The following is a 10389-nucleotide window of genomic DNA, read 5'->3' on the forward strand; positions in this document are numbered from 1 at the left end:
AAAGAGGCTATTAAGTACTTCAATAAATATAACTGAATGCGCAAGGTTAAATTATTTGGGGTTGTAGCCCCGTAACTAACTAAGTATTACATAACAACGAACTTAATTTGCTCACTGCCGAGGCAAGCATATGCGCAAACCTAATCAGATTAGCTGCTCATCCAACCAATGTCGCCATTCCTGTCTCACAGTTAATTCGTCGAATATTCAAACAATAATTTCCATCGGAATAGTTGAACAGCATTCGGACAAACAGCGGGCGATTTCAAGAAAAAACCCACACACATAGACGAATGCTTCCGGCCATAAGTTGTAATGCATTAGACGCACTTTGTGTGGTAATGTTGCGTGGTATTTAATTACCAAGGCGCCCTTGTAACAACAGCAGCAGCAGCAGCAGCAGCAGCAGCACGAACAGCCACATCAGCTGCAACGGCAGCAGCAACGAGGTTACAACGCAACGCCACACGGACAGACGCAGCACAGGACAGCACCAGCAACGTTTGCGCAAAATTAACGAAACAGGCAGTGGAAGCACCGAACGCAGCTGTGGCACCAAACAAACGAACACCGATATTTGACTACAAAATAACAACAACGTCTGCTGAGGTTGAGCCAAATCAGGAGTGTCGTAAAGTAGTGGTGGCGGTGGAAGCAGCATCTACAGCAGCTGCAAAACAACACACAAATACGTCAGCAGCATCAACGGCAACAACGAGCCATTACGTCAATCCGATCAATTTACATGGTATTCGAAAGTGCCACCAAAGTCGAGTGCACAAAAATCAATCCCAACGCAATAATCGTGAAACTTTACATCTTACCCCAACACTAGTCGCTGTGCTGTCGCTGCTTCTGTGCTGGTGTGTGTCAGACGTGGCAGGAGCTTCGCCTGTGGCTTCAACTGCAAGTGATAATGACGTGCATGGCGATAACGCTAGTGTCGATATCAATAACGCGTTAGCTTTGCCAAGTGTTGCTGCGAACCTCAGCAGGAACCCCTGCGCTCTAAATGTACAACGAAACCATGACTGCCACTCAACGCTTCCCCATGGCGATGACTACAATATCAATGGGAACGTTTACAATGTACAACAATCCATTACCAAAACTACAGTTTCACTTCAATTCATACAACCCGCAGAAGAAGTATTCGACACCGCAACTACCATCAAATCTATCGCCACTGCCAGCGAGGCCGCCGCCACCACCGTGGAGAGTGCCACCGTCGCTTCGCTCCTCATCATCACTGCCACCAGTTCCACTGGCAATGTGTCGGCTGTGCCCGACACTGATGAACTGCCACAAATTCCTGCATACATACGCACCACAGCGATGTGTTTTTGCATAGCAATCATGACGCTCGGTGTTATTGGCAACATTATGGTAAGTAAATACTCTGTGTGTGTTTGCATTTGTGTGGTGGTTGTACGTTGCGTATGAGTAATCAACTGTGGAATTTCGTTATTAAGCTAGTTTCACTTTTCTTTTCGATTTACATACATACATACATACATACATCAATGCTTACTTCATATGTAGGTGCCAATTGTTATAGTGAAAACCAAAGATATGCGCAACTCCACCAACATATTTCTCACCAATCTCAGCATCGCCGATCTGCTAGTGCTGCTTGTTTGTACGCCAACTGTTTTGGTCGAAGTGAACACCCGACCCGAGACCTGGGTGCTGGGCCATGCCATGTGTACGTACGAGTTTCATTACAACAGTTTCATTAAATTAAATGCATATTTATCCACAGTGTAATGTAATTCTTGTTTCTTTTAATTTCCTCCCACTTTTTCTTTCTCAGGCAAAGCAGTGCCATTTGTTGAGCTAACAGTCGCGCATGCTAGTGTTCTGACGATTTTGGCCATCTCTTTTGAACGCTATTACGCTATCTGTGAACCACTGAAAGCCGGCTATGTTTGTACAAAAGCTCGCGCCATCCTTATTTGCATACTGGCCTGGTGTATTGCTGCTGGCTTCACAAGGTATGTAAGTGTTTTGGGATGTGAGTAGGTATAATGTACATATGTATGTATATGTCAACACCTTCCCGCAATNCAAAATCTAATTTTTTCATAAAATTTTAAATTTGTTTACTTTTAACAAAAAACCGAAACTTTACAAATCAGTGCATTTTTTATAGGTACCTCACTTAGTATGTATTTTTGAGTAGAAAGTAAAAAAATTAACGCAAAAAAATATAATTAATATTTTGATGATATTTCTTGAGCAGAAAATAACCAGTCATTTTTACATTTTGTTATTGAAACATTCAAAAATATTCCGAATTATACTCGTATTAATCCAAAACATCCTGAAAAAATCCGAAAAGTCTCGAAAGGTACCGGAAAAGTTTTGAAGACTCCGGAAGATTCACAAATATAAAGGTCACTAGAAATCTCTTAAAGTCATGTCGAAAAGTCTGAAGTTCTTAAATCGGGATCGCCGAAAATGGATAACTGAATAGACTTAAAAAAATTTCCGGAAACTCACAAAAAAATTCGAAATATCAAAAAAAAACTTCGAAAGTAATAGAGAAGATTACCAAACGATCACAATAAAAACCGATCAAGTACCGAAAACAATACTGAAAAGTCCTGAAGTCACGAAAATAATCTCGAAAAAACTCCGAAAGGTCCAACTTCTTAAAAAGGCGTGAACAAATTTAAGATTGTTCAGAAAAATTTCCGAAGATTACTGAAAACGCCCGCAAAGAATCGAGAAAATCCTGGAGGAACTTTAAAAAAACATTGAAAGTCTCGACAAAATCCGAAAAAAATTCGAATTTCTCCAAAAATTCCGAAAAAACCAAAACCTCTAAATTCCGACAAATTTTAAGAACTCTGAAACTGTTCTGAGTAAATATCGATGGATCACAAAAATCCCCGCTAAGATGAAAAACAATATTGAAAAGTCCTTAAAAGACCTCGAAAAGTCACGAAAACAATTTTGAAAAATTCTGAAATGACCGAAAATTTCTAAAGACTTCGAGACTGCTTTGAAAAAATACGAAAAAATCACAAAACCAGTATAGAGTATTGCAAAAAATCCTTAAAGAAACTTAAAAAATTACGAAGTTCTCGAAAAAATTCAGAAAAGTCTCGAAACATTCAGGTAGAGTTCCAGTTTCGTGGGCACCAAAAAAGAATTTTGAAAGGTCTCGAAAAATCCCGAGCACTTTTAAAAACAATTTCAGAAGAACTCCGAAATGTCGCATAAAACCCCAAGGATCGAGAGTATCGAAAAGCCTAGAAAAATCACAAATAAATTAATTTTTTTTTTTATTAATTGCCAAATGTGAATGCAAAAAATTACCACTTTTTTCCGGAAAAGCTTCGAAACATATTCGAAAAAATACCACAAGATCACGAAACTCTCCTAAAAATCTCAAATCGTGCTAGTAGAGTTCTCAAAGCTCTTAAAAAATCGCAAAATTTCCCGAAAAAAATTCCAAAAGGTTTCGAAAAATGCCGAGAAGTTCGAAAACAATTAAAATTCCAAAAGTTAGCAAAAACCTCTCGAAACCCGATAAATAAAAAATAATTTCACGTAATATCAAAATAAAATTTATCACTTTTTTCTGGTCAGCAAAATATCAAGGATGGTTAGGTTCGGTTAGCTTGGCTTAATCTTAGTCACAATGCACTATCCTTCAGTGAGAAAAAATCGCGATCTGACAAAAGCCGGACAATGACAAAGTTTCCTGTATTTTTTGCTCAAGGTAATTGTATGCCGACAAACCGGCTGCCGGTTAAGCGGTGGACCGGAACGTGCAGGCATTTTTTACAATATTGAATAAAGTGATAGTTCAAACATTGCGGAAAGTGGAAAAAATATTAAATCTTGTTTGATACAAACTTTTTTCCGCGACCCAATGTAATGTACATACTTACATACATGTAAAGTGTAGTAACAATTCTAATCATTTTAGTGTAGTTGCCATATGCTTATGCAGACAATGTTTTTATAAATATGTGGTACTTCAAGAGTTTGAAATTTCATTTGTAACCAAATGCCAATAGTATTATTACACCTATACAATGCTTGTAGGTATTTTCATGTATTTACGAAGAGTATTTGTTAGTTTTGCATTCAGAAAGTTTTATACAGATTTTATTGCACAAACACATTATTTTTATTTTCTTTTGTACTTTTTTGGTATTGCCTGCAATTTGAATATTATTTTTATGTCTTTTGTCCATACTCGCAGTCGTTCTTTATTATTTCGATTTTACGATGCTGTCGCTCATTTAGCATGCCTTGAGTTACATGTGTAGATGCAAAAATAAAAATAAAATAAACACAAAATGCATATTTAAAATTAAAACGTAGCTACATATTAAAAAATCTAAATATGTATTGTGTAGGCGAGCAGCAAAAGTCGGCCTTTAGCTCTTATTGTAATTATTTTCGCCGTCCATCAAAATTGTAGCCATTGTCGGCTGTCATTGTGCGCCCATTATCAACACTCCATGTTAGTACGTTAGTGTGTTTGTAAATGGGAGTTTCGTCCTTTTTCACAAATGTTAATATTATGTATGATTTTTTTCTTCATTTTTGCAACTTTTATTTACCGCGACCCTTTTTAATTTGTTTCGAAATTTTATTTGTATTATTTTGCGCGACTGTGTGTCGCCTTAAGACCACATTTAAAAAAGGTATATTGCACAATAGAATGAGGTAATCGCATACCGAAACGAGCAGCGACCTTTGCTACCACCCACGGACATTGTCGTCACCGTCGCCATTTATCGCACACCAGCGTGCTTATAGGCCCTCAGGCATTAATAGATATAGTATTGTGTGTGCTCTTTAATTGCGCGCTTCCACATCCGGCTAGCTATTCTGTTCTGTGACAGCAAGAAAAAAGTAATCACTTCCTTGACTTTATACATAGGATAAGCGTAAACGGAAATCAATCATAATAGACATGCTGTTTCTTAATTCACACCACGCAGATTAGGTAAATGTTAAGTCATCTAAAATAAATTGAAACTAACACAGTTTAGGTTTGCCCTCATGGAAAATATTTATCCAAAATCCCTAATAGCATTGACGCGCAAGCAAACACATTCTGTGAAATAAGTTCCGCATCTGAATATCTGAAGTTTCAATTCGATTCAAGCATACAAATAGGAATACGAAAACGGATAAGAAATCGTACTAATAGGAATGCAAATCCAAATATGAATATAAATTTGAATATATGTAAATATGAAATATAAATCCGCACACAAGTACCATTACGATACCTATCATCAAAGCAAATCGATAAGAAAAGGTATATAAAATCAGCATTAAAACTCAATCCCTGTTCCCGTTTGGTAAAGTTTTTCATATAAAAACTGACTAGAGCAGCGGTACTCGCCGGCGCCAATGCGTAAAGGTCCGTAAATCCCCCCCCGAAAAATCTTTCTGTCGAATACTCCAAGAGCCGCCTGATCGAATGTTGTCATTGTCCATGCTTCTGAGTGTGGTTTTCGTACCTCGAGAGCGGATCTTACTTCTGAATTGCCTACTCAGTCCAAAGTAGCTGTTGCTTTGCCCAGATATATACTTAAGCCACAGATAGAAGGCCCATTGTGTTACCACAGTTTGACACAGTTCAATTATGCTCGCTATTGAATCACTTCGTGTCGCCGATGAATCTCATCAGGCACCTTGCTTCGGTATTTGAAACCTCCCTAAGGTCGGCCCGGAACAGTGAACCCCGTTCACGCAGCCTGTGTTTCTAAACAGTGCAGGGCATATATACAAGAGATGCAAGACTGTTTCCTCCTCTCGTGGTCCTTATAGTTTCTGCAACATCTTCGGAAAGACACGTTGAGCCTTTCTGCATGCTTACCTATTACACAGTGCCCGGTTAAAGCCACCACAACGTTGGAGGTATCCTCTCTTATAAGAGAGTATACCCCTCGTGACCGCTTCCGATCCCATTTAAGCCACATATGCTGGAAATTCGACAAGTCGTACTTTGATTTCATCTTTCCTCAACTTTTTAAATTCACTTAGTAGCAGCTTCCTTTGCATTGCAAGTTCATCTGCCACGCAGTTCATCTCTATTTCCCTATGACCCAAGACCAAGTGAGGTGAATGTAAGAAATTAAATATTCATTTCATTTAAATTTTCGGGACCAGTACACGACTTTTTCATATACTTTTCATAAAGCTTCGCGATGTCCAGGCTATTTCAGATAATTTCGTGATTAGTTTCGAACTACCCCGTAATTACTTCCGAACTAGACCTGAAATTTTCCGGAAGTGATTCTGAAATATTCTGAATTTGTGCCGAAATATCTCAAGCAAGTCTTGGAACGAGCCCGAAATGGGGCCAAAACATCTCGAACTAGTCCTGGAATAGTCCTGAACTAGGCCCCAAATGGTTTTCAAATAGTGGTGCACTAGCACCAGGTCTCGAAATGACTCCGAAATGGTCCTTAGAAAGACCTGAACATATCTTGAAATGGGCCTTAACTAGGCTTGAATTAGTCCCAAAATGGTCCTGAACTAGTCCAGAAATGTCCATTTCTACGTACAAGAAGTAATTGCAGATTTTCTGTTATGTTACACAAGAAACAGTTACAATTTTTCTGCTGGTGTAATGCAAATTTTACCCATACCGAGAGCTAAGATGTTTACACATCAATAACATTAGACACCAATCAGCCAACTGATAAGACTGAAGAGACTCAGTCCCAAAAACAAACCCCTGCCTAGCCTTTTTTGACCATCTTATTTACGCGAAGGAACTTATTTGGCAGAATGTGTAAAATTTGTATTCCTTGCATAGCCCTCATACCTTATTTTACTCTATTTACATTTTAGTCCCATTATTTGGGTAGCCGATTACAAATACGTCGAATACATTGATGGATCATCGGTAGCGGTGTGTTTAACGCAAGCAGTCACCAACTGGACTATGGGATACTTTTTGATGACAATATCCACTTTCTTTATTCTACCTCTGCTCATCCTAGTCGTACTCTACGCTATAATAGCCAAAAATCTTATCTCCAGTAACGGTCCAATGTTACGTATTCGACCAACGAAACCAGAACTGAGCCTAAAGGCTCGCAAGCAGGTCGTGCTCATGCTAGGCGCTGTCGTTTTATCTTTCTTCCTTTGTTTGCTGCCGTTTCGCATGCTCACCATGTGGATTATACTAAGTTCGGAGCAGACATTCTTCGATATTGGCGTTGAACGTTATTACAGCCTCTTATACTTCTGTCGCATTATGTTCTATCTGAATTCAGCCATCAATCCAATACTCTACAATCTAATGTCCACAAAGTTTCGCAAAGGTTTCCTACGTCTCATATTGAACGCATGGCATGGCGCTGCTATGTCGTTGACATGCGGTTGCCATAGGCGCATACGTGCACGCACCGGCACCATAACTGGCGTGGGAACAAACACCAATACCAACACTTCGAACACGGCCACCAGCAATGCAACATCGTCCAGTTTACTTTCGCGTCAATCGAATCGCCGCTACAGCGATGACACAATCCAAACTAATGCCAGCACAAGGCGGCCTTTTACAAAGACGCAAATACAAATTCAGATGCATATGCCCTGTGGCATGGAGAGTGAGATATTAGCGATGCTGCACAGTAGCGTGACGGCAGTTGCTGCGACGGCGTTGGCTATTGAGGATGAAGCGCTCGAAAAGAAAGGCATTGCTGAAGACGGCAAACGGAAGTACTTTACAATCCGGAAGTATAAAACGCAGTCGATAATGCGCGAGCAAGCAGAGGCAGAGCAGGAGCAACTACCTGTAACAAAGTGTGCCAATGTGCCAGGTCGACGCTCGGTGCATGTAAGTTTCGATGATGAGGAGGCTATTATTTTGACGTGATACGCTTAAGGCGAAGAGGCTAAACCAGGAATGCATTTTTGGCGATAAAATCGAAGTGAAAGTGATTGTGTATCTACTTACTTATGTATGTAAATGTGTTAATGTGTGTGCGGTTGGCTATGTTTATATTTATATGTATTTTAAGACTATAGATATGTGTAAATTAAATTATCTAATATAACCTATATTTTCTACGAATTTTTCGAGGTCAAAATAAACACACCGCCATTTTCTTATTATTTAATTTTAATTATAATAGCGAAACTAACTCATGTAAAACGATAAGATTAAATATTAGCTTATAATATTTTCAAATACAAGGATAAAATATAATTTGTTTTGTAATTAACATGAATCAAAGCACGAGAATTGAGATGGTCGGGAGGATTTAAGTAATGCAGAAATTCTGGTAAACAGAGGGCTAGCGATATTTCGATACTATTCCATACTGGATATTGCAGTAGGCTAAACTCTTCAGTCGAATTTGAATAAGATGGCCGACGACATTAACCACCTCTTTGTATGCCCACTCACATCAGCTCATCTAACATCCCTCACCCTACGGCTCGTACCCGTAGGATGTACCCTTTTCCTGAGCCTACAGTTAGATCAGAATGAAGACAACACTTATGGTGATTTCGTTTCTACCAAAAAATGTCGCCCTTCGATTGCCTTTTTTTCTTTTCGTGTTCGATTCTAAATTAAAGGCAAAGGGTGAGAAAATTGTGTGTTCGTTTCTTAAAATGTCACACTCTTGTAAGGCAAATAAGGCACCTTTTCTGCCCTTTGAAGCTTTGTCAGGGGAGATGGTTGCCCTGAAAATCAGATAGTTGCTTAAAACGATAATATGATGAAATTTGTGATCTGGACAAGGACAAGAAAGCAAAACATGCATTTTCAAAGGGTTGAGTGTAACATCAAACACATTTTGTACCGTGCAAGGGCAACATTTTTTGGTAGAAAGGAAATCACCATAAGTCAATTAATTGATTTAGACAGAGTTTAGTTTCTGCTACAACAAAAAAAAAACAAAAGAGTGAAAGATTTTCATTTAGTTTTCCTTTTAATCTTAAACGACTTCAAAAAAAGGAGGAGGTTATCAATTTTCCAGAATATTTTTTATGTATGTTTTTAAAGGAAAGATGGTATCTCAGAGGTCCTCTCATACTGATTTTGTTTAGATCCGATCATTGGATGATGAAGAAACCAACGGTACTCTTAAATTTGTATATGACAATTAAAGTCGGTTTTGTTTTTTGCTTAAAAATTGCTTGTTTTAAGTAATTTTCGGCAATGGAAAGCCTTACAGTATTCAGATATAAAAATAATAAAAGTATTACTTGACGATCAGAATTGCCTTCAGCGTTTCCACTTCCGATCGAGCTTCGTCCAAAGTTTGTTTACTGTAGAAAAAATTCTGAAGTTCCTGGCAAGTATAAAATTTATTCTGGCGATTGTTTCGTTGTATTCGGCAATCTGCCTTACCGAAATGGTTGAATATTTCCACCCACACACACTGAGATTCACACACTGATAAAAGAGTCTGCTAAATATATTTTTCTCAATACAATATATAGTAACTATAACCAAATTAGATATTGAGATATTTAAACATAATTACTCCACGTGACTAAACTCTTTTCTCAGTGCATTCGAAACATGATCGCCCTCACAATTCTTATCTGTATTGCGAAAACGAATTCGCAAATTGCAGTATTTTGGAAGAAAGCCGCATGTATGTAGTTTTTTAGTTTGAAAAACAGCATAAATGCCAGCGTTAGGCATAAACATAAGTAAATATTGCTCATATATATACGGATAATGTTAGATCAATTCTTAAACCAATGTCCAATTTAAAATCCAAACTTTTTTCCAAGAAAACTGCCATTTTTTATAATTTAATATATAAGAATTTAGCCCGCTTCTTTTGACTAGGTATATTCCATACTTGAAAAAAACATTATTTTATTATAAAAAATAATTAAAAAAAATATTTTTTTTATATAAGTCAGCAAAAGTATCAAACGATAGCTACATAAGAACACTTGTATCCCAAAATCAAATGTACTGCCACCTCTATTTATTTTAGGTTTTGTCGTAATTTCCGCAAATCCTTTTTTTTTTGTAACATGCAGAGAAAATATAGATTGATACCTCATTATTATTATTTCTAAATGTGTATTACAATTTTNCTTCCAAGCACACAGAAGAAGCTCGCCGTACAACTCTGAGTCTAAAGTATTTATGTAGGATAACTTCGTAAAAAAAAAAACTTTTTTTCACATACGGCAATAAAATTCTACTGGAGTAATCAAAAAACTTTCTTAGCAAAAGGTTAACAATTTACTGACATTAGGGTAGTACGTTATGATGATAAGAACCAGATCTGTAACAAAAGGGTCATACTTTAATTTATTTTATAAATTGCTTTGCAAAAATAGTTTAAACTTTGGGGCTTACGGCGAACTTTTTTGTATCAGTATGAACAAAAATCGAATAAGAAAAGGAACGGTGATAAATTA

The 10389-nt window shown here is 37.6% G+C and overlaps 1 protein-coding gene across 1 annotated transcript; it reads left to right on the forward strand.

Annotated features, from left to right (window-relative positions):
* The first annotated feature begins 354 nt into the window (after positions 1 to 354).
* On the forward strand, positions 355 to 7914 carry LOC108372015 (growth hormone secretagogue receptor type 1-like). Its single transcript, XM_017627649.1, has 4 exons — positions 355 to 1386; positions 1543 to 1705; positions 1814 to 1994; positions 6835 to 7914. The coding sequence occupies exons 1-4, from the start codon at positions 1336 to 1338 to the stop codon at positions 7865 to 7867; spliced, it is 1428 nt and encodes a 475-aa protein (XP_017483138.1). The 5' UTR covers positions 355 to 1335; the 3' UTR covers positions 7868 to 7914.
* Positions 7915 to 10389: the final 2475 nt, after the last annotated feature.

The sequence above is a fragment of the Rhagoletis zephyria genome, unplaced genomic scaffold (assembly GCF_001687245.7).
Source record: "Rhagoletis zephyria isolate East Lansing unplaced genomic scaffold, Rhagoletis_zephyria_1.1 Rzeph_scaffold_05371, whole genome shotgun sequence".
Taxonomy (NCBI): Eukaryota; Metazoa; Arthropoda; class Insecta; order Diptera; family Tephritidae; genus Rhagoletis; species Rhagoletis zephyria.

What these genes read in the sequence shown, in the direction of transcription:
- LOC108372015 (XM_017627649.1), top strand. Translation starts at nt 1,336, where the DNA reads ATGTGTTTTTGCATAGCAATCATGACGCTCGGTGTTATTGGCAACATT. An exon ending in GTGTTATTGGCAACATTATG is followed by an intron (nt 1,387 to 1,542) that starts GTAAGTAAATAC and finishes CTTCATATGTAG; the next exon opens with GTGCCAATTGTTATAGTGAA. An exon ending in GGTGCTGGGCCATGCCATGT is followed by an intron (nt 1,706 to 1,813) that starts GTACGTACGAGT and finishes TTTCTTTCTCAG; the next exon opens with GCAAAGCAGTGCCATTTGTT.